This window comes from Eumetopias jubatus, unplaced genomic scaffold (assembly GCF_037043125.1).
Source record: "Eumetopias jubatus isolate StellerSeaLion01/CBP00866 unplaced genomic scaffold, mEumJub1_p1.0 scaffold_5, whole genome shotgun sequence".
In the NCBI taxonomy this organism is placed as follows: domain Eukaryota; kingdom Metazoa; phylum Chordata; class Mammalia; order Carnivora; family Otariidae; genus Eumetopias; species Eumetopias jubatus.
The window spans coordinates 154,311,758-154,335,559 of NW_028274811.1; the positions used below are offsets into that span (position 1 = coordinate 154,311,758).

At 50.3% G+C, this 23,802-nt stretch overlaps 1 protein-coding gene across 1 annotated transcript in view; it reads left to right on the top strand.

The window, feature by feature from the left end:
• The window catches only part of LOC114204014 (voltage-dependent N-type calcium channel subunit alpha-1B-like), a 57,414-nt gene that overhangs the window by 17,375 nt on the left and 16,237 nt on the right, over positions 1–23,802 (top strand). Inside the window, exons 3-7 of the mRNA XM_088023198.1 lie at positions 14,998–15,116; positions 15,623–15,725; positions 16,043–16,111; positions 16,895–17,174; positions 18,046–18,173. Of these exons, the coding sequence (XP_087879324.1) occupies positions 14,998–15,116; positions 15,623–15,725; positions 16,043–16,111; positions 16,895–17,174; positions 18,046–18,173 (699 nt within the window). The remainder of the gene's footprint in view (positions 1–14,997; positions 15,117–15,622; positions 15,726–16,042; positions 16,112–16,894; positions 17,175–18,045; positions 18,174–23,802) is intronic.

A 23,802-nucleotide genomic window follows, 5' to 3' on the forward strand; every position in this document is an offset into this window, starting at 1 on the left:
CTTCCCATTCAGTTTTCCTTCCCTTCCGCTGTGGTCCTCCACACTATTCCTTATGTTCCATATATGAGTGAAACCATATGATAGCTGTCTTTCTCTGCTTGACTTATTTCACTTAGCATAATCCCCTCCAGTTCAATCACGTCAGTGCAAATTGTAGGTATGTATCCTTTCTGATGGCTGAGTAATCTTCCCTTGTATATATGGACCACATCTTTATCCATTCATCTGTTGAAGGGCATTTCGGCTCCTTCCACAGTTTGGCTATTGCAGACATTGCTGCTATGAACATTGGGGTTCAGGTGCCCCTTCTTTTCACTACGTCTGTATCTTTGGGGAAATACCCAGTAGTGCAATTGTTAGTTAGTAGGGTAGTTCTATTTTTAACATCTTGAGGAACCTCCATACTGTTTTCCAGAGTGACTGTACCTGCTTTCATTCCCACCAACAGTGTAAGGAGGGTTCCTCTTTCTCCACATCCTCACAACATCTGTCGTTTCCTAACTTGTTAATTTTAGCCATTCTGACTGGTGTGAGGTGGTATCTCATTGTGGTTTTGATTTGAATTTCCATGATGGCTAGTGATGGTAAACGTTAGTCGTTTTTATGTCTTTTTTGGAGAAATGTCTGTTCATGTCTTCTGCCCGTTTCTTATTGGATTATTATTATTTTGTTGTTGTTGTTGTTGGGGTGTTGAGTTTGAGTTCTTGATAGATCTCGGATACCAGCCCTTCAACTGTAATGTCATTTGCAAATATCTTCTCCCATTCCATGGGTCGCCTCTTAGTTTTGTTGACTGTTTCGTTTGCTGTGCTGAGGCTTTTTATCTTGATGACGTCCCAAAAGTTCATTTTTGCTTCTGTTTCCCTTGCCTTTATAGACATGTCTTGAAAGAAGTTGCTGTGGCCGATGTCGAGGAGGTTACTGCCTCTGTTCTCCTCTAGGAGTTTGATGGACTCCTGTCTCACTTTGAGGTCTTTCATCCATTTTGAGTTTATCTTTGTGAATGATGTAAGAGAATGGTCGAGTTTCAATCTTCTGCATGTGGCTGTCCACTTTTCCCAGCACCATTTATTGGAGAGACTGTCTTTTTTCCATTGGACATTCATTCCTGATCTGTCAAAGATTGGTTGACCATAGAGTTGAGGGTCCATTTCTGGGGTCTCTATTCTGTTCCATTGATCTATGTGTTTTTGTGCCAATACCATCCTGTCACAGATTTGTAATATAGATTGAAGTCAGGCATTGTGATGCCCCAAGTTTGGTTTTCTTTTGCAACATTTTCCTGGCTATGTATCCTTGGCTGCATGTTCTCATTTAGTACCATGTACTTGTCTTTCCAGCCCTTTCTGGCTTGCCAGTTCCCTGGTGTTATTCTGACAGTATTCTGATGTTCCTCCCTCCGTACGTAAGAAATCTCTTCCCCCTGGCTGCTTTCTGTATTGCTTCCTTGGTTCTAAGATTTGCAAGTTTTCCATTTTTAATTCTAATAGTGTATTTATAGAATACTTTGGATTTTCTATGTACACCATCATCTTATCTGTGAATAGTCACAATTATCTCCTCAATGGGTATTCTTTTTGTTTCTCTTGGCTTATAACACTTGGGAGATTCTCCAAAGTAATGTTGACTAGAGTAGCATTGTTTGAAGATTTTAGTATCCCTTTCGCAATATCCGATAGAAAAACAGACAAAACATTGGTAAGAAATGTGACCTATTTGACATATATGGAACATTACATAGTAAGTGCAGAATACATTATTTTCAAGTGGTCCTAGAATATTTACCCAAATAGCCGATACGTTGGGCCGTGAATCAAGTCTACACATTTTAAAAGCCTGAAATTAACTAGATTATATTCTTCGACCACAGGGGAATTGAGCCATAGTCATAATGAAAAGAAAACCAGGAAGTCCCTCAATGTTTAAAACTTAAATGTAACTTTGCTACATATCCTAAGGGTCAGAGAGGGAATCACAATGGAAATTCTCGATCTTTCCTACATCAGAGCTCACAGACAACGGCATTCTATCCATGAAGAGCACTATAAATAAGGTAGACAGGAGTTGAGGCTTAAGTCCGAGTTCTGCCTGCCTCAGCCACACCTGGCAGCCTTGGTATGTGGTCGCCCCCGGCTGCCCTTTCTGGCGGCCCTGAGCTAAGGGGGACAACATGGCCATGTGGAAATGGGAAGCTCCACACTCCTAGTGATGATGGTGTCTCCCACCCAAGCTGCCCTTTCTGGTGGCCCTGAGCTAAGGGGGACAACATGGCCATGTGGAAATGGGAAGCTCCACACTCCTAGTGACGATGGTGCTATTGTATTGTCCTCACCAGTCCAACAACATGATTTCTGAGTGAAAGATGACACAATAGCAGCTTCTTGACCTTCCTTAAGGTTTGAAAATCATCTTGTGAGTCATCTATTAGAAATAGGGTTTCAACACGTGTTCATTTATCTGGAAAAGAAATAGATCCAAATAGTAATTATGGCTTCCTGAGCACCTGCCATTGAGCGCCATCACACTGGCTCTTTGTGGAATTCTCCCTCTTGAACTTCTAAACTATGAGGTAGGTATTATTAGTCACATTTTCTAGATGGTAAGTCAGGGGCTCAGAAACGATACGAGTCACAGAGGATTTGAGTGTCAGAGACCTAAGTGGGATCTCCAAACTGACTCCAAATCCTTTGTTATTCCATACACGGTACTATTTCCCTCTTTTTTTTTTTAAGGTTTTATTTATTTATTTGAGAGAGAGAGAGAACGACAGAGCGCAAGAGCGGGAGGGTCAGAGGGAGAAGCAGACCCCCCGCCGAGCAGGGAGCCTGATGTGGGACTCGATCCTGGGACTCTAGGATCATGACCTGAGCCGAGGGCAGTCGCTTAACCAGCTGAGCCACCCAGGCGCCCTGCTATTTCCCTCTTATCTCTGGTCTTCTCTATCTGGAAACATATCAAGGATCAGGAATTTTATGTTGTGTGGCCAACTGGAATGAATTCAGTTGGCCTTTTAACCTCTGCCCATCGTAATTGAAGGATCTTTGAGTGAGATACTCCACGATCTCTAGGAATAGAGACATTATAATATTTTTCTAATATTACAGTTACTGAAAGAACTATCTTTTTTTAGTTGATTCAGGCTCTGGTATGATCAGAGTGTACTGTAAGAGAGGTCTGAAATAGTATTTAAAAACACTCAGCTCAGCCTCTTCTACAAAGTGAGACCGTGCTTATAAACACAGCTGAAATAGTCTCTTAGCTACGATTATTTCCTTCCCAACCATCGTAGCGTTTATATGGTATGACTAAGACTTACATTAGTCAAAATCAGCAAGGAAAGAACTGAGACAGTGTATCCAAGCTTTAGGAGCACTTCATGTTTCCATTAGTGCTGTGAAAATGAGCTACTCTGTTTTATTCTGTAGTCTAAGGGAATGGTGCCAGACATCTCTAAGATGTCTAGTAGTTCTAAAATTCTGACTTTAAGTTATCTGTGTGCTTCAGAGATTTGGGCAGGAGAAAGGGAGGAGCCCAGCGTCTCTGAACCCCTCTGTTACCCGTGTGGACCATGGAACAGGTAAACTTCTGTAGGCATCATTTTGATTTCTTGGTACTATCGTTAAAGGTACTTTTGTCTCAAGTTCCTCCCTTGAGTAGTAATTCTAATGATAATGGAAATTTTAATCTTTTACCATCCATGGGCCCGGATCCGGGGCTCCCAGAGAAGCTATCCTTTAACATTTTACCAAGTTCCGAATGGGCAAAACCTCAGAGCGTGGGTCCTATTTCTGTCCCAAGCACATATTGTACATCTGGTTTGAGAAGAAAAAGATAACCCAAAAATGCCATTGCAAACATAAAGATAAGAAAAACGGAAGAACCTCTCTGGCGCCCATAAGATTAAAGTCATACCGACTTGCACAAACGGAAAGCATAGGAAGAAGTCTATAAGTTTCTGGAACGTTCTCTAGAAAGGGAAGGTGAAATTTACTCTGTGTGTTTTTAACATATCATTTGTTCCTTCATCTAACAGCGTTTATTCATTTGGGCCTAGGATATGGTTGAGTGGCCAGCATCTAGAGTTAGTTGGCTTTTTGTCGTAGGATACAGACTCGAATGATGTCTTGTCATTTGTCAAAGGTGATGTTTCATAATTGATTAGTCTTTTCATCAGAAGAGTTACAATTAGGGTCGAGGGAAAAATCAAAATTATTCAAAGCAGCCTTTTACTGTTTAAAAGTTGAGCTTGAGGGGCGCCTGGGTGGCTCGGTCATTAAGCGTCTGCCTTCGGCTCAGGTCATGATCCCGGGGTCCTGGGATCGAGCCCCGCATCGGGCTCCCTGCTCCGTGGGAAGCCTGCTTCTCCCTCTCCCACTCCCCCTGCTTGTGTTCCCTCTCTCGCTGTGTCTCTCTCTGTCAAATAAATAAATAAAATCTTTAAAAAAAAAAAAGTTGAGCTTGACTTTCTAGTTTTTCTATATGTGTCATCTAGATATTTTGACATGCTGATTTTCTCTGTAGCTTCTTTGGTGGTGGAGTCAGAAGGAGAGTCTTTGAGAATTCTGGATGCTGGTGGCATCAAGGGGCTTGGCGTCAGGAGCACAGGTTGAGTTCTGGAACTGCTTGCCTGACCCTAGGTGAGTCAGGTTATCCCACAGAGCTTCCATTGACTCCTTATGAAATTGCTGGCATCTAATATCTATGGAAAGGCTTTTTCCACAGAAACTGTTCTGCCTGATGAAGAGCAATTAAAAATGAGGTGATTTGGGCTGTGTTATTCTGTGAATAAAGGTTTTAACCCCCCCCCCGTCATAGGATACGGTGTTTTATTGTACAAGGAGTCCTCAGAAGGCTGCAATGAAAGAAGCAGGTCTCATAGCATGTCCATGTTCCATTGATACGTTCCTTACAGTTTGCCCAGGTAGGAAGGTAATTGGAGAGAAATACGACAGAAGGGGAAAGTAGTGAACCATTCATTGGGTAGCCTTCCACCTTTCTCATGAAAGCCTTGGGCCAGTGTCATTTTGGAAGAAGAGGGGAGTCCTGGAGCTGTGCAGCGGATGGGGGAGTTCCAGGTCTGGGTAAAGCTGACAGGGGTCTCAGAGGAGAGCTGAGTGCATCGAGCAGAAGGGTGTCGGCAGGGCGGGCTCCAGGGGTGGCTTTGGGTCTCCCAAGTGAGAGTGGTGACAGGTGGAGGGCCGTGAGGAGGTTCCTGGCCGAGGACAGGTAAGGCCCAGGTGGAGAGCTGGCCGAGCACCTTCTTCTGTGCCACCAGCCTCACCCAACATACACGACATCATCGTCTGTCCCTGTCACTCCAGTTCAGACGTCTCAGAGGTGCCAGGCCAAGACGTTTGTTTGAGCTTCTTTCTTTGAGTGTGTGTGAAGTTTCAAAATTTTGATTATGGAAATGACGGGTCATCGGAACATCTGTTACTCTTTTATTTCCTGCTCTTCTTTCCATCACCAAAGTGAATCATACCTGCTAGTGGAAGGGGCTATCTGTGTGTTTTTATATCCCGATTTAATTAAACAGTGGGAAAATAATCTTCCGAAATATTATGAGAATGCTTGGTGGGTGTTCATGTTTTCCTCTTCCATGAACCACATTCCGATACTAGAAATCATGTTTTAAAGTAAAACACAGCCTCAGAGCTGTAACAAGGTGCCCTGCCCTTTGTGAGAGGGGCACATGGAGAAGGAGTGTAGGTTTTTCAGGAGCTCGTGGAGTGGTGCATCGTGCTCCCAACGGAAATCGAGCCCCCTGTTAGCCTTCCCTGAGGGGGCTGCTTACCTGGTGGCCCATCCTGGGCTCTGGAAGCTTGACCTGGTGAGTCACTTGTGACTTGAGCTGGGGGATTTGTGAAGAAAATGGAAGGAATCCTGGAGGGTGCCTGCATCCTTTGTACTCGGACAACTCCACGTAGCAAAGGAACTCATCATACTGTGAGGCATGTCGGGATCCCTGAGGGAAAGGGCTTCACTTCGTGGGCTGAGGTAGTGTCTTCATCCTTATCTGGACCAAGCCATGTTGTATGGCTATGGAGATCCAGACCCTTATGTGACCATGTCATTATTATTATTATTATTATTATTATTATTATTTTGAGAAAACAATATAGACATTGACTTTGAGATACAAATATCGTAAAGAAAAACACAAGATCAAATATATATATATAATGATTGAACTCGTGGCCTCTCTCATTAGTATGGGTAATGTAGGGCTGCCCGTATGAGAAAGACCAAGGAATTATATTTCAATTAGAAGTGTGCTGTGCACACATAGTGTTTTATTCTGTCATTTGCCTTATTTTTTCTGGAGGGAAAATAGAGTGGTGACTGGAGCTTGGTTTCTGATTTTAAGGAATGGGAGACAAGTGAATTGCAAGACCAGTGTTGATGCCGACATGGTGCTCAATGCCCAGTGAGCGAAGGTTTGAAGCTTGGACTTGGAAGCCTTGGTGTTCGGCGAGGATGTTGTCCGAGTTTCCAGCACATCGAGTCACTTGGCTGGTGTGCCTAATCGAGCTAGTTCCTGCCTTTCTAAGGGCAGTTTGAAAGTGGCTTGAAACCCTAGGGTACTTGTGGAGTGGTCTGGATGGGACACCTGTGTGGGCCAGTGTAGACGCCACCCAGGGAATTCCAGAGCTAATGGTGAGCACATTTGTGAGGCTGGAGTTTGCTTCTCTGTGAGAAGCATTGAGTTGCAGTGGAAAGACGTCGCTGGGTCTTATGACTCACTGTGTGAGCAGGTCTGAGCCTGGCAGGGTAGTCGGATCAGATAGCTGGGAGGTTGTGATGCCGTGGTGGTGGACCGTCGCTCATGATGGGCAGGCCAGCTTGCTACAGGGACAGGGACTGGGCTGTACTCCCTGGCCAGCCCTCCTGCTGCAGATGTGATGAGAGAGTTGCTTCCTGTTTGGTGCTTGAGCCCTCGGCTCAGCAGGGTGGTTGGTGGGAAGCAGCCCACAGGCAGCATTATCGATTCTTGCCCATTGTGCCCCTGCTTCCTCAGAGGAGGCACAGCAGATGTCCTCTGCCTGGTGTGTGTGAATTCAGTCAGCAGAAGCAGTTCTTCCAGAGCCCCACCCCTGAGAAATCCTCTCCACATTCCTGTGCTGTGTGCAAGAGGTCGCTTTTCATCTGGAACTGAAATCTCAGCTCCTACCGTTAGGTTCCGAGGCCACACAGGACACCAGTATCCGTGCAGTTCTACTTCTGCATGGGGCCTGATGTGCGAGACTGAGGCCGAGCCTGGTCGGCCTGTTGATGCCGCTGCAGGCTCCTTCCTGGAAAATGTGCAGCACAGCCTGGTTTGTGATGATATTGCAGGAAAGAGGGACAGGTGCACCACTCTGCCTGACCGCCGGAGTATTCCGGACGTCAATCCCAGGTGGTTGGTGCAGGGAGGAGAGATGTCTGTTTCCCAGGACCTTGGTCAGAGGGAGAGTTGGATCCTGGGATGGGTCTCTGTTCAGCTTTCTCAGATGAGCACCTCAGGCAAGGAGAGGAAGTGTGAATGCTCACCTGTAATTGAGGAAGGTGTCTGGCTTCAGGTCTCATGGGCAGGTGGATTCCTCGTGTGGCTCATTTTCCTGATAGTGTTCAGGGTGCAGTCGATGGACCCCTGGTCCTTGGCATCCTGGCTGTGCCAGAGCCCTGGGGCACCTTTTCCCCCGGGGCTTTGGACCAGGAAATCGGAGGGAGTCAGTGGTGAAAGCGTCAGTGTAGGCCTTCGTTTCTGCCCTGCCGAGATGGACTGGTGACTGTGATAACTGCTACGGAAATACGGAGCAGGAGACGGGGCTGGGGTGCTGCAGGGGAGGTAAGGGTGGTGCTTGCTATTCACATAGAGCCAGGTGGGACTTCACTGGGAAGGTGATCCTTGAGTCAAGATCTAAAGAAGGTGAGTGATATCACATCAAGAGCATTCTAAACGGAAGGAAAGCATGTGTATAAGTCCCGGGGCAGGAGTGTACCAGGTATGTCCAGAAGTAGCAAGAAGGCCCTGTGGCCACGGGAGACAGCTTAGGACATCACCTCAGGGAGGTGACAGAGGGAGACAGAAAGCCATTGCAGTGCTGTGACCCCATGGGACCCTGTTTCACTGGGCCATCCTGGCTACAGTGTTGAGAATAGATGACAGAGGATTGAGGATGGGCAGGGGAGGTCCATGATGAAGCTTTTCCAGGAACTCAGGCAAGAGATGGCCTCTAGTGTGGACCAGATAGGTGGCCTTGGAAGGCGTGGTCAGTCCTATTCTGGGTACGTTTAAGAAGGAGCTCACCGGATTTGCTGATGGGTTAGATACTGGGAATGGGAGAAAGAGGAATTGGGGTAACTCCCAGCTGTGGCTGGTTGTCCTGAGCGAGGAGAAGGAGGAGGTTTCTGGGGGTAGGAGGTCGTCTGTGTTCCGCATGCTCAGGAAGGTGCCTTTCACGGTGGATCTGCTGATGTGCGTGTCCAGGAGAACAGTTAACATCTACTCCCTCAGCGACTTTCAAGTACAATATCCCCCACTTTTTAAAAGTTCACGGTACACATGGCTTTTTTTTTTTTTTTTTTTAAAGATCTGTTTCATTACCCAGCTTCAATAACAGGAGGAATCCTGAAGAGGATTTTGCTCTTATGAAAAAAGTCGAAAAGTGAGCATTGCGTTCATCATCTGTTTTGCGGGGAGCCACTGCAGGGGCAGCGTGCACCTCAACCAGGTCTTTCCTGGGAACCGCTCTCCACGTCCAGCCCCCAGCACTTTGAATTGTGTCTGTGAGCATCTGCTGTGCTTCATCTCCATTTATTTTGGGCATCTGTTAGGAAGTCGTGTCCCGAGGCCTAGGAAAAGCCAAAGAGAAGTCGTTTTTGGAGCCTGAGCACGCTATTTTTTTCTGTAGAAATGAATGGTAATTCCTCCTTTGGTCTACACCATTCTTGCTGTGAGAGGTTTCCTTCCTAGGAAGGAAGGAAACTACTTTCAAATAGCGGGGGAACCTGTACGCCATCCTGCAGGGTTAGCTTTAGTCTCCATGCTGCACAGAACGTTCCATGACTTATGCATTTTATCACTCAAACATTTTGCCTTTTTTTTAAAGATTTTATTTATTTATTAGAGAGAGAGAATGAGAGATAGTACGGGAGGGAAGAGGGTCAGAGGGAGAAGCAGACTCTCTGCTGAGCCGGGAGCCTGATGTGGGTCTCGATCCCGGGACTCCTGAGCCAAAGGCAGTCGCTTAACCAACTGAGCCACCCAGGCGCCCAAACATTGTGCCTTTGACCACCTTCCCCCATTCCTCCCCCATCCCTGGATCTGGCAACCAGCAATCTGTTCTCAGTATCTGTGCATTCAGTATTTTTTTTTCCATGTGGAACGTCCATGAACATCTGGTATTTGTCTTTCTGTGTCTGAGTTACTTAGCATAATGCTCCCAAGGTCTCTGTTTCCATGTCTGGCTACTGTGAAGAATGCTGCAGTGAACATGGGAGTGCATCTATCTTTTTGAGGTAGTGTTTTTGTGTTCTCCAAATAAATCCACCCAGAGCAATCACTGGGTCATGTGGTAGTTGTATTCATTTTTCCAGGAACCTCCATACTCTTTGTCACAGGTGCTGCACCAATGTACATTCCCACCAACAGTGCACAGGGTCCCCTTGTCTACACACCCTTGACCACACCTGGTGTCTGTCTCTGGGACAAATGCCATCCCGACAGGTGTGGGGAGATAGCGGATTATGGGTTTGACTTAGGTTTCCCTGACGACGATTAGTGATGTTGAACAACTTTTTCTGTGTCTTTTGACCACCTGGGTGCCATCTTTGGAAAGTATTCACATATTCTCCCCATTTTTTATACAGGTTTTTTTGTCTGTTTTGATTTGTATGAGTGTTTTGTATATTTTGGATATTAGCCTCTTCTCATACATATGATTTGCAGATTTTTTTTTCTCATTGGGTAGGTTGCCTTTTAAGTTTTGATGGTTTCTTTTGCCATGTAGAAATTTCAGTTTTATGTCGTTCCCCTTGTTTATTTTTGCATTTGTTGCCTTTGCCTTTGGTGTCCGATCTAAAAGACTCTTTGCCAAAACCAATGTCGAGAAACTCACTACCTGTGTTTTGTTCTCGGAGGTTTATGGATTCTGGTCTTATATTCAAGTCATTCATCCATTTAAAATTTTTGTGTGTGCTGTCAGAAAGCAATCCAGCTCCATTCTTCTGCATGTAGTGTGCGGTTTTCCGGGACCGTTCACTGAAGAGGCAGTCCTTTCCCCGTTGTATATTTTCTGCTCCTGTGTCGTAAGTTAAGGCCATACATGTGTGGGTTAGTTTCTCAGGTTTCTTCTTCTTCTTCTTCTCCTCCTCTTCCTCTTCCTTCTCCTCCTCCTTCATTTTTTTGTTTTACAGTTTATTTTTTGGGAAAGTATTTTTTCCTGTTGGAATATATGCAGTGTGGACTTTATTGATTACATGTTCATACTATTTGTTAGGACATTTCTCTCGTGTGTTTTTGTAAATGACTTGCCGGATTTATAGCTTTCAACAGGTTTAACATTTGGGCAGAACTACTCAAAATGTTATATTCTTCCATCAGATCAGAGATTGTGTCTGATTGTCTTTTGTGATGCTGTCAGTTGTGATGATTGATATCTCTGTTTCTTTTCCCTGATAGGTTTATTAAAGTGATTTTAATATTTCTTAAAAACGTGGATTCTAAATCACTCTTATTTAATAATATGTGTTTATATAAAACAAGTTTAAAGAAATGCATTTATTGGAATCAGCTGTTGAAACAGGAGATAAATATTAATTCCCGTTCAGAGTTAATAATAATTATATCAGAGCTAAGTCTAAATATACCTTTAATGTACTGACTCTAATGAATACACTTTGCCCAAAGTGCTATGATTATCATTTCCTGAGCTTTCTATTCAGTTCCATTGACCTGTGTGTCTGTTTCTATGTCAGCACCATACAGTTTTGATGAGCACAGCTTTGTAATCTAGCTTGAAATCCGGGCGTGTGGTGACTCCTGCTCTCTTCTTTCTCCAGGTTGCTCTGGGTATTTGGTGTCTTCTGTGATTCCATATGAATTTTAGGACTGTCTTCTATTTCTTTGAATAATGGCACTGGAATTCAGATCGGGATTTCATCACATCTGTAGATTGCTTTGGTTGCTGTGGACATGTGAACATGATTAACTCTTCCGGTTAATGAGCAGGACGAATGCTTCCGTTTATTTGTGTCGTCCTCTGTTTCTTTGACCCATACACGCCCCCTCAACATGCATGTGTTTTTCCTTCCTTTTGCAACATGTGTTCAGTGTACCAGGTCTTTCTCATTCTTGGTTACTTTTCTCCTAGGTTTTTTTTTTCTTGATGCAATTGTAAATGGCATTGCTTTCTTATTTTCTCTCTGTGAAGGTTTGTCATCAGTACACAGAAATGCAACAAGTTGGGACACCTGTGTGGCTCGGTCGGTTAAGCATCTGTCTTTGGCTCAGGTCACCATCCCGGGGTGCTGTCATCGAGACCCTCAGTGGACTTCCTGCTCAGTGGGGAGTCTGCATCTCCCTCTCCCTCTGCTGCTCACCCTGCTTGTCCTGTCTCTCTCTGTCAAATAAAGTCTTTAAAAAAAGAAATGCAACAGGTCTCTGTATATTGCCTTTGTATCCTGCAGCTTTACTGATTTTGTTGATTCTAACAGTTTTGTTGGAATCTCTATGGAATTCTATATATAGTATGTCCTTTGCAAACAGTGACAGTTTTCCTATTTGGATTTCGTCTTTTCTTTCTTTCTTTCTTTTCTTTTTGTCTGAATGCTTTGGCTAGGTCTTTCAATACTGTGTTGAATGAAAGTGATGAGAGTGGGCATCTTTGTCTTGTTTTTTCGTCTTTTATATAATATGTTTTATATTTATTCATGAGAGTCAGAGAGAGAGAGGCAGAGGCAGAGAGAGAAGCAGGCTCCCCGTCTAGCAGGAAGCCCAATGCAGGACTCGATCCCAGGACCCTGGGATTGTGACCCAAGCCAAAGGCAGACGGTTAACCATCTGAGCCACACGGGCGCCCTCTTTGTCTTGTTTTTGATCTTAGTGGAAATGTTTTCAGCTTTTCACCCTTGGGTATGATGTCAGCTGTGAGTTTTTCATATATGGACTTTGTTATTTTGAGGTGTGTTCCCTCTATACCCAGATGGTTTAGAGTTTTTATCATAAATGCATATTGAACTGTCAAGTGTTCCTGTTGAGGTACAGCGGAATGTGGGGGTTCGCCGGGATAGGCGTGCAGATTTCTCCAGGACACACACCTTTCCGTAGTTCCAAATGACGCAGGATCCTTCTCGGTGGCAGCCTGAGTTCTCTCCTATTATTGAGGTGTCCCCAGTGCCCGGAGCTTTGTAGCCGGGACTCTGGGGAAAAACCCATCAGAACCCAAGCCAGGGTTAGGGCTCGGGACTACGGGCATGACAGGCCCGATCTGCTAGCACTGTGGCAGGCTTTCTAGGGGATGGATTTGAGGGTGTGGATCAGGATGAATGTCATGCCAGGGATTTTGGCCAGGGGGCCGCTGAAAGTGGGGGTTTGCTAGGATGGGCCTCCGGAGTTCCCAATGGCGAGGTTTCCTTCTGTGTGTCAGTCGGAGTCCTCTGGTATTGCTCAGTTGTCCCCAATCCCTGGAGTTTAGAGGAAGGCCTCTGGGGACAGACCCTTCACAAGCCAAAATAGGGTTAAGGTTAGGGCTTATGTGCGTGGCAGGCCCGATCTACCAACAGTGTGGTGAGCTTCTCAGGGAGCCGAATTGTGGGCATGGGTCAGGGTGAGTGCCATGCCCAGGATTTTAGGCCCGACCCCTGAATGTGGGAGATGGATGGGGTGGACATGCAGGTTTCTCTTGCCCTGAATGCTTTCTGGAGTCCAAACGGTGAGGTTTCCTTCTGGGTGTAGGCTGAGTCTTCTGGTCCTTCTCAGGTGGTCCCAATTCCTGGGGCTTTGGAAACAGGCCTCTGAGAACCGACTCCTGAGAAGCAAACCTAGGTTATGGTAGGGCCTTAGGGGCTTGGCAGGCTGAATCTACGGGCACTATGGCTAGCTTCCCGGGGGTCTGAGTTGAGGCCGTGTGTCGGTGTGAGTGTGAAGCTCATGGTTTGCGGCAAGGGGGCCAATGAAAGTGCAGGTGTGCTTTAATGTGCGTGCAGTGCACTCCTGCTCTGAACGCTTCCCGCAGTCCAAATGGTGCGGTTTCCTTCTGGGTGACAGCCTGAGTCCCCTGGTATTGCTCAGGTGTCCCATTTCCTGGGACTTTGGAGCCAGGCCTCTGGGGACGGATCCCTCAGAAGCCAACCTAGGGTTAGGATAATGGCGTAGGGTTATTTCAGCCACATCTGCCAACACTGTGTCATGCTTCCCAGGGCTCTCAGTTGGGGGATGCTTCAGAGTGAGTGTCAGGCTCAGGGTATGCCGCCAGGGGACCCCTGAACGTGGGGTTTCGCTGGGATGGGCAAGTAGGGTTCTCCTGCTCTGAATGCTTTCCAGGTTTCCAAATGGCAGAGTTTCCTTCTGGGTGGCAGGCTGAGTTCTTTGGTATTTCCCATGTGTCATCAATCCCTGGGGCTTTATTGCCAGGCCTCTGGAGACAGAGCCCACAGAAGCAAACCCTGAGTAAGGGTTAGGGCCTATGGGTGTGGCAGGTCCAATCGGCTTGTGCCGTGGAATGCTTCCCAGGGGCATGAGTTGACCACGTGGGTCACAGTGAGATTAAGGTCAGGGTTTGCAGCCACTGAAAGTAGGGGTACGCTGGGATGGGCATGCAGAGTTTTCCTACTCTGAATGCTTTCTTGAGTTCCAAATAGTGTGTTATCCATCTGGGTGGCAGGTTGAGTCCTCTCGTATTGCACTGCTGTCCCGAATCCCTGAGGCTTTGGAGCCAGGTCTCTGGGGAAAGAAACCTCAGAAGCCTACCTAGGATTAGGGTTAGGCTTTAGGGGCATGGCAGTCGATGTGCCAGCACTGTGGCGAGCTGGGGTCTGAGTTGAAGGCATGAATCAGGGTGAGTGTCAAGCTCAGGGTTGGTGGCCGGGTGTCCTCTGAATGTTGAGGTTCGCTGGAATTGGCATGCAAACATCTCCTGCTGTGAATGCTTTCTGGGGTTCCAATTGGCGTGGTTTCCTCCAGGGTGGCCGGCTGTGTCCTCTTGTATTGCTCAGATGTCCCCATCTATAGTGCTTAGGAGCCAGGTCTCTGGAGACACAACCCTAGGAAACCAACCTGTGTTTATAAGGCCTAGGGTCAGGGCGAACTGTACGTGTCCACACTGGGGAGAGCTTCCCAGAGGTCTGTGTTGATGGCATTGTTCAGGGTGAGTGGCAGGGTCAGGGTCTGCTGCCAGGGGGCCAATAGATGTGGGTTATGACTGGGTTGAGCATGCTGAGGTCTCCTGCTCTGAATCCTTTCCATAGTTCCAAATGGCGCATTTTTCTTCTGGGTGGCAGCCTGACTCCATTGAAATGGCTCAGGTGTTCTGAATCCTTGGGGCTTTGGATACAGGCTCTGGGGACAGAGCACTCAGAAGCCAACCTAGGGTTAGGCTTAGGGGCATGACAGGCCTGATGTGCTGGCGCTGTGATGACCTTCCCGGGGTCTGAGTTGAGGCCGTGGGTTAGGTTGAGTGTCAGGCTCAGGGTCAGCTGCCAGAGGGCGCCAGATTTGTGAATTGGCTGGGATGGGCATTCAGAGTTGTATTCTGAACGCTCTCCGGAGTTGCAAGTAGTGTTTTTGAATTCTTTTTGGGAAGCTGAGTCCTCTGGTGTTGCTCAGTTATTGCCATCCCTGGGGCTTTGGAGCCAGGCTTCTGGGGACAGAAGCTGAGAAGCCAACCTAGGGATAGGCTAACGGTCTAGGGTCGTTTCAGCCCTCATCTGCCCCCGCTGGGGCAAGCTTTGGGGGACGGGGGATCTGAGTGGGGGGCATGGGTCAGGGTGAGAGTGAGGCTCAGGGTTTGCGGGCAGGGGGCCATTGAAAGTGGCATTTCGCCGGGATGGGCACGCAGAGTGCTCCTACTCGGAAAGCTTTGCCCCCGAGTTCCCAGCGGTGCGGCTTCCTCCTGTGGGACAGGCTGCATCCTCTGGTATTGCTCAGGTGCCCCCAACCCCTGTGGCTTTAGAGCCAGGCCTCTGGGGCCAGAGCCCTCAGAAGCCAGTGAGGGATAGGGTTAGGGCCTAGGGGCACGGCAGGCCCGACGTACCAGCACTGTGGCCTGCTTCCCCGGGGTTTGTCTGGAGGGCCTGGGTGAGGTTGATTGTGAGGCTCAGAGTTTGCCGCTAGAGGGCGCAAAATTTGTGCATTCCTTGGGATGGGCATTCAGAGTCCTCCTGCTCTGATTGCTTTCAGGAGAGCAAATGGTGCGTTTACTTTCTGGGTGGCAGCCTGAGTCCCCGATACTGCTCGGGTGTCCCGAATCTTTGGGGCTTTGTAGCCAGGTTCTGGGGACTGACCCCTCAGAAGCCAACCTCGACTGAGTGTTAGGACATAGGGACACGGGAGGCCTGATGTGCCAGCGCTGCGTCGAGGTTCCCGGCGGTGGGGGTTAAGGGCGTGGGTCAGCGTGAGTGTCTTGCTCTTCTTTTTGGCCAGGGAACCGCCGAAAGTGTGAGTTCGCTGGGATGGGCATGCCGCGTTCTCCTGCTGTGAATCCTTTCCGGAGTTCCAAACGGCGGGCTTTCTTTCTGGGTGGAAGGTGAGTCCTCTGGTATTGCTCTGGAGCGAGCCCGAGGGAACAAAGCACTCAGGAGCCAACCTAGGGTTGGGGTTAGGGCCTAGGGGTTAGAGTGTAGGGATTAGGGTGTAGGGGTTAGGGCCTACGGGTTAGCGCGTAGCAGTTAGGGCATAGGGGTTAGGGTGTAGGGCCTAGGGTTAAGGTTAGGGTTAGGGCCTAGGGTAGGGCCAGGGTTAGTGTTAGGGCCTAGGGTTAGGGTGTAGGGTTTGGGTTTAGGGGTTAGGGGTAAGGGTATGGGTTAGGGTATGGGTTAGGGTACGGGTTGAGGTATGGGTTAGGGTTCGGGTACGGGTGCTCTGGGTTCTGCTGACACTGTTCACAGTGTCCACAGGAGAAGGGTGGCCCATGTGAGTGCTCACTGGCTCATTGTAGCAGATCATGCTATAGCAGAGGGGCAGCTTGGGCAGGGAGTCCCAAACTCTGCCTCTGTTTGTGTTCTAGTCTTCCAGCAAATACACCATAGTCTCTTGCACCTACCAGGTAAGACATGGCTCTGCCTTCTGGCGGGCAACCTGGAAAGAGGATGAGATTAAGACAAAGTACACAGCATAGTGATCTCCTGAAAATCGTTTTTGAGTGGCTGAAGGCCAGAGGGAGGATGGGTCTATTTGGTGTCTCCCTGTGCTACCCTTCTGGCCTCAGTTAAGGGTAGACAGAGGGATGTATGTATTCAGTGCCACACTGGATGACTGGGGACTTCCTTTGGGGCTGGGAGGACCACCGCTCAGAAGGTAGGCTCAATGCTGTGCCAGGAGCCCAGGGCTTTCTAAAGGCAGGTGAAGCTGGGTATGAACTGGTGAGCTGGGCCTGAGCAGGTGTGAGCCAGGAGTAAGCAGGCAGGGCAGAACTCCTGGGCCTCCACCTGTCCTGGGGTTAGGACCTCCGGTCCCTGGAGACCTCCTGTTGATGGCCCTCCAACAGCCCTGAGAACAAGCCCTATAGGGAGGGTAGTCTACCTCAGGAGACTGCGGTCCTGGGGAGCGGCCTGGGGCCCGCAGTGTTGAGCATCCCTTTCCTCTTGCCATCTCTGGGCTCAGATATGCAAGCCTCACCTGTGATACAGGTCTTGACTTTCCCATGGCCCTTTCCTCAGGGGTCCCCCTGACACTTGGTGTTTGCCCTTGGTGCAGGGTCCTGAAACACTCTGTGGCTGCCACCTATGAGGAGCAGGGCCCAGGCCCTGGGTACCGCATGGAGCTGTCCATCTTCTATGTGGTCTACTTCATGGTCTTCCCCTTCTTCTTCGTCAACATCTTTGTGGCCTTGATCATCATCACCTTCGAGGAGCAGGTGATGTCTGAATACAGCCTGGAGAAGAACGAGGTGGGTGGCTCCCTCTACTGCCTGAGTGGCTCAGTCGTCAAGCGTCTGCCTTCGGCTCAGGTCACGATCCCAGGTCCTGGGATCGAGTCCCACATCGGGCTCCCTGCTCCATGGGAAGCCTGCAACTCCCTCTCCCACTCCCCCTGCTTGTGTTCCCTCTCTCGCTGTGTCTCTCTCTGTCAAATAAATAAATAAAATCTTAAAAAAAAAAATTTGGGGGGCGCCTGGGTGGCTCAGTCGGTTAAGCGGCTGCCTTCGGCTCAGGTCATGATCCTGGGGTCCTGGGATCAAGCCCCGTGTCAGGCTCCCTGCTCGGCGGAGAGCCTGCTTCTCCCTCTCTGCCTGCCTCTCTGCTTACTTGTGCTCTCTATCTCTCTGTCAAATAAAATAAAATCTTTAAAAAAAAATAAAAAAAATAAAAAATAAAAAAAAAGAATTTTTGAAACTAGAGAGGTGGTTGCATAATATTGTGAATACACTAAAGCCACCGAGTTGTACTCTTCAAAATGATTAAATGTATGTTATGTGAATTTCAACTCAATTAAACAAAAAAGAAGGTGAGCTTTTGGCCTCTGGAGTCCAAACTACTAACTCCAAAGTCACTGTTTTCCTTGAAGGCTGGCTAGGTGGGGAAGAGGGTGGTGATGGGAGGTGGGGCGGGAGGGGTGCCAACATGAATTAGGGTAGGGCAGCAGAAGCAGGGAGTGGGAGGGACCTGGGTTAGTTTGCGGGACCAGAACCCCGGGGTAGGAGGCTGGCTGCTGCGGGGGCTGGTGGTGGTGGTGGTGCAGGGGAGGCCCAGAGGCTGGGGGGAGCAGGGCTGGACGGGCTCTGGCTGAGTCAGAGTGGCCTCCGCTGCCACGATGGTTTCGCACAGACTTTGGCTGGAGGGTAAGGGCTAGCGTAGAGGGCGGGCTGAGGTCTCTCTACGTCACCCCTTCTCCTTCCTGTCCTGCAGATGTTGAGCCCCTTTGTGGCCGTGATCATGGACAATTTTGAGTACCTTACACGGGACTCTTCCATCCTAGGGCCTCACCACCTGGACGAGTTCATCCGGGTCTGGGCTGAGTACGACCCGGCTGCGTGGTGAGTGGCCCCCGTGTTCCGTGGTCCTCAGGGTGGTCTGTGCCACGGATCTCGGGACAGGGCTGGGTGGCTTCAGACCTGTGTCATGTGGCACAGGTTTTGTCAAACCCCCTCAGGTTTTGGCGGGGTCCGCAGAGGGTGGTGCCAGGTCCCCTTCTAGGTGGCACGCTCCTTCTCATGCCCACAGTGCTCTTACACAGCTCCCTGGGCGGAGAAATGCTCTGTGAGACCCTTAGTCCAGGCTTAGGAGGTTCCAAGGGGTCTGTGAGGCTCAAGTCTCTTGCCAAATGGGAGTGTACTGTCTCCTCACAGGTCTGTCACATGAGGGGCGTGGAGGGCTCAAGGGAGAGGGTGTGGACACAGCAGGAGGGCCTTCCCTTGGGGCCTCACCATCCTCATGAAGCTTGGAGGCCTTCATGGCAGAAATGACATTCTTCCCGCCGATGGGCTCAGGCCTCTCCCTCTCTGCCATCTCTTGGGAACAGGAGCCAACATGCACCTGTGTCCCCAGCCCAGGCTGCAAATAGCGGGCGCTTGGTGAACTTTCACTGAAATTAAAGGAGCTACCAGGAAGGGTCTAGTATGTTGAAGACCCTTTGGTCATGGTGGGAAAGGGTTACTGTGTTGCATTAAGTGAGGGGTAGTTTGTTTCCAGACAGAGCAAGTATGTCATGAGGGGACTGCTTGCATTAGAAGGGTGTTCCGTGATCCATGGGAGAGTCCTGCACACCCAGGACACATACTCTTATCCTCGGGGCTAGCAAAGCAGCATGGACTCACCATCTGCCCATTTGTTCCTTCATCACTCGCTTCTTCATTTGCTTATTCATTTATTCATTCTCTCAAGCGGATACTTGAGTAGTTATTCGGGGCATGCTCTCTGCAAGGCCAACACAGGACATGGAAGGGCCAAGACACCTGGCTGCTGGGGAAGGCACAGGCCGGCTCATCGCCTCGCTCATGGTGAGCGCTCAGCAGACATGAATGTGAATGAACCAAGTGCATCAGTAAACGGATGGGCATCCGTCCCTTCCCACGCTCGAAGGGAATGAGAAGACTGTGAAGATGGGGTGTAGCCACTTCCCACCTCCTGTCTCCGAGGCTCCCAGCCTGCCCGTGTCCCCCTCGCACAGCTCTGTGTTTGGTCACCCCTTGCGTGGTAGAGGCCTGGAGGAGATGGTCAGTGTCATCGTGGTGAGGACCCTACTGCCCACAGTTTTTCCCTAAATTGGAGCTCAGCAAGGGGATTGCTCCAGAGCTCTCTGACCCTCAAGCCCCTGGGAGCTTGGCTGGGCTCCCCCACCCTCCTCTCATCCAGCCTTCCCGGAGCCCCTACCCCATCATGTGAGGATCCAGAAGATGCTGTATGAGACCCTTCCCAGGCTGGGCAAGTCCTGAAACCACTGGTAGCACCAGCAACCCTAGGGCATTTCCATTCCTGTAGTGTCTCCGGGTGTTTTCCATTGTAGTGAAAACTGAATAATTTTCACGCAGTGCAGAACAAGCATGGATTTATTTATGTTTCATGGTGTAGGTGACTGTTTTTGTGGCCTCGGAGAGTCCTGTCATTTTGCTGATGCATCAGCACATCGGCCCTGCAGTGCCCAGTGTCGTTCTGGCTCAGGGGTAGGTGTGGGTTCTCTGGTCAGGAGGGCCCAGTCAGGTCAGAGAGCAGGAGAGACTCCAAGTGAGGCAGGCTTGAGGCTCATTCTAGGAGGGTCATCTGCACTGTGGTCTCAAGAGATGCTGCTGTTTCTGGGCACATTGTTTCCAGTATATGTGCTGCCAAAGGGAGGACCGGGCACGTTGTTTCTAAAGGGTGTGTTGCAGGGAAGCAGAGATGCTGTATGGGCAGTATGTTCATAGGTGCACGACAAAGGCAAGTCAGTGCAGGCCTGTGAGAGGGGAGGACTTCCCCCCAATCTTTATGAACTGTAGACCCAGGGCTTCCCCTAGTCCAGCCACAGGTGGAGCAGAATTTGGACATACAGGGAATGGACTTGGGCCAGACTGTGGTTTTGTGATGGTGCACAGGGGGCTCAGACTGTTTCCCAAATCCAGAGTTCTGAAAATGGGGCCTCTGGAAGGCAGGGGCCATTGGGAGTGGGGTAAAGAAAGTGCTGTGGAAGAGTAGACAGCAAATATAAGTGTCACCCCAGAGGTGGCATCTGTGAAATAGCACACAAGACCATGGTCCAAAAGTAGCATAAATGTGACCCGCAACTAACACTCAGACTTGCTGCTCCCAAGTGGGCTGGGCTGAAAACATAGCCTGCCTCCAGATGGCAGGGGATAGGGGAAGGCCCAGCAGAGGCAGCTGAGGAGACTGAGTCCTGGGCACAGGACCGAGGGTGCTTTGAGCCCTTCCTAGCCTCCGTGGCCGATGTAGGGATGTGGTCCGCTTTATATCCCAGGTGGCCACTCTGCTGTCTCCTCGTTCTTGGAGAGACTTAAAGAACAACAAAACTTTGTGAAATTTCCCAAGCTTTCATATGTGTGTATGGCTCTGTGGGTGCGTGTTGCATATGTGCACGGGTGTGTTTGTGTGCACATGTGGCATGCGTACATGCATGTGTGCAGCAGACATACATGTGTGCATGTGCGCACACGCACATGGTTTGTGTGTACACGTACGAGTGTGCACACGTGATTGTGCAAATATGTGAGTGCGGTGCATGTGTGCACGCGTGTGTGCATGGGTGTACATGCACATGGTTTGTGTGTACGCGTATGAGCGTGCACGCGTGTGTGCAAATGTGAGTGCGGTGCATATGTGCACGTGTGTGTGCTTGTGTGCACGTGTGTGAATATGCAGCAGACATACATGTGTACATGTGCGCACACGCACATGGTTTGTATATATGCGTACGCGCGTGCACACGTGATTGTGTGCAGGTGTGTGCAGTGCATGTGTGCACGTGTGTGAATGCGCGTGTGCACGGGTATACACGGGCGTGCATGCTTGTGTGTGCACATGTGTGTGAGCGCAGGTGTGCATGGGTATGTATGTGCACATGTGCGTGCACACATGCCTGCTGTGGGGAGATGAAGAAGGCGTGGGGTTGTTGCTTTATGGTGCCGCCTTCTCCCATCTTCCCCGTTGCTTCACTTGGTGAAGGGTAGAGAGTCGAGAGGAGAATCACAATCACACCTGTAAGCGATCTGTCTACTCATCTTTGTGTTCATCCATCTGCCCAGTCAACATTCCTGAGCATCCGCCGTGTGCTGGGGACCAGGGGTGTGTAGGTGAAGCAAGCACGTGCTCTCGGGATGCTGAGTCCAACGGGACTGTGGGAGAACAGAGGAGCCATAGTGTGAGCCCGGGGTGTTCGAGGAGGGAGAAACCCCATCTGGCCGGTGAGTCAGAGGAGGTGGCATTTGAGCCAAACCGAAGAGGGCAGGATGGATTGAGCTCTAGAGAAGAGGTTGGGGCCGGGGCTGAAGGGAAGGGGGTGTGATTGTGTCTGATGCAGAAGAGAACGCATTGCAAAGGGGCTGGAAGGGCGGCCGGGACAGGTTGAGAAGGTCTTGAAATTTGGGATAAACAAGGAGCTTTGACTTTGCTTTACAGACAGCGAGGACAGTTTTTTGCATTGCAGTGACAGTATGGTGCCCCCACTTTCCATCTGGTGCCATGTGAGGGATTCGATGGTGGAAGAGAGAAGATGAGCCAGAGAACAGGCTGTGAATTGGGTTGGGTGATTATTGGGGCTGGGGGCTTCACCATGCTTCCAGACCCTTCGTCATGATCCTTTAGGTCCAGTGAGGTAGCAAGCACCTTGGGTGAGGCCAAAGTGGGGCTTCCTCTTTCTTCCCTCTTTTGCAGAAATGACTTGGAGCTGACTGGAGAGGAAAGAGAAACGTCGGTGTTGGCCAGGGTGCCCACCCTGGGACTAGGGGGTCCTTAGCCGGGCCAGCAGACTCCAGGAGATGCAGGAGGTAGAGACGGTCAGGAGAGCCAGGCGTGGGGTCTCCAGAACTCAGGGAGCGAGAGCAGGGGCTGCCAGAGAGGGTGGGCGAACAAGACCCGGGGGGAGGCGGACCAGTGGTTGCAGTGCGTGCACAGTGGGGGCTTGCGACAGGGGCCAGCACTGGTTCTGTATGGTGTGCCTCCTGCCCGCGTCAGGCTCTGGAAATGGTCTTGGGATTGCCCTGCCTCCCGGGGCTTTCTGAGCCCCAGGATTCCCTGCAGGGAGCTGCCTGTCCAGCTGCCCGGCTCCTCTTCCTGTCGCAGGCTGGGTGGGCGGGCGGGACGGGCTCATCGTGCCCTGGTTGCCATAACCTGTGACATTTCCTTTCCACTTGCCCGGTTCATTGTAAGGATACGTACAGTTTGTTGCGTTGTATTGCGCCACCCGTCGGCTTAGGGAAGAACTGCCCTCGTAGGTTGGCCTACAAGGTTTGCAACTCAGAGCCTCCATGGGACATACCCTTCCCTGCCCGAAATGCAAACACAGCGCACACTCCCTGCCTGGTTTGGGAATGAGGACACCTCACCTTTCTTTCCTCCTGCCCTGCCCCGCCCCGCACTCCAACCTCCTGGACGCTCTGGTGCCCCATCTGATCTCCCGACCCCTCCCGCTGGCTGGGGAGAGGCAGCCTTCTGAGGCGGTGCACACGAAGCTTGCTGGCTGGGCCTGGAGGGCAGGGGTCGGCTGCTGGGTGGGAGCTGGGGGCCAGGCCCTGCCTGTGCCCGAGGAAGCAGTTGTCTTTCCCGGCTTTGCCTCCAGGCTCTGCAGGGTGGGCTAATGGTCAGACAGGCTGGAGGCCAAGGGCCCCAGAGGAGGAGCGCATGGGCACAAGCAGGCCAGGAGGAGCGGCCCCTCCCAGTCTGAAGAGCCTGACAACCGAGGGGCTTCTGGTCCCCGAGGGAGGCGAGGACAGAGGCAGTGGAGGCCCAAAGACGGGCCCTCCTGCTTCACCTCTGGATCGATCCACTCAGCCAAGGCTGGGAACCCTGGGAGGAGGGCCAGGCCCTGGGGCAGCTGTGCCTGCCAGGAAAAAGCTGTTGCCTTTCTCTCCTGGGTGGCCTGAACCCGACCTCGTCTCTGGGACCCCAAGCAGGTCCCATAGGCAGGTGTCCCCAGGGGTGGAGGTGAGGCTGCAGGCCTGGTGGCCTGTCTATCTCGGAAGACACACTCATCGGCCCCCAGACACCTCCCTGGATCCGCAGCCTTGTCCCGTGTGTTGGGGCCAGCCCTGTCCCTGGTGTGGACAGGAGGGTGCAAGAGTGGCTCCAAGCCACACCCCACCCCAGCTGCCCACCACGCCCCTGCCCCCTCCACCCCCCCCCCAACTCCCATTTCCTGCCTAGCCCTGACTCCCAGCAGCAGCCCCGCCCTGGGCGGCCTAGGGTGTCTCTGGGCTTGGAGCAGGACTCACCGGTCAAGTTTGTCTCTAGAGCCTCGGGGCTCCCCCAGCTCTAGTTTTCTGGCTTGTTGTAGAGTTTTCTCCACTTCTGTAGCCTCTAGGCTAACTTGGAAGCAAATTGAGTGTGACGGAAAGCTATGTTTCTGCCGTGGTTCTCAGGCCGGCCTCATCAGTCACGTAATTCTGTCTGCCGGCTCTCCCGGCATGGTGAAGCAGCTCTTCTGATTTGGCATTATCTGTGGTTTCTAAAAGTGTGAAA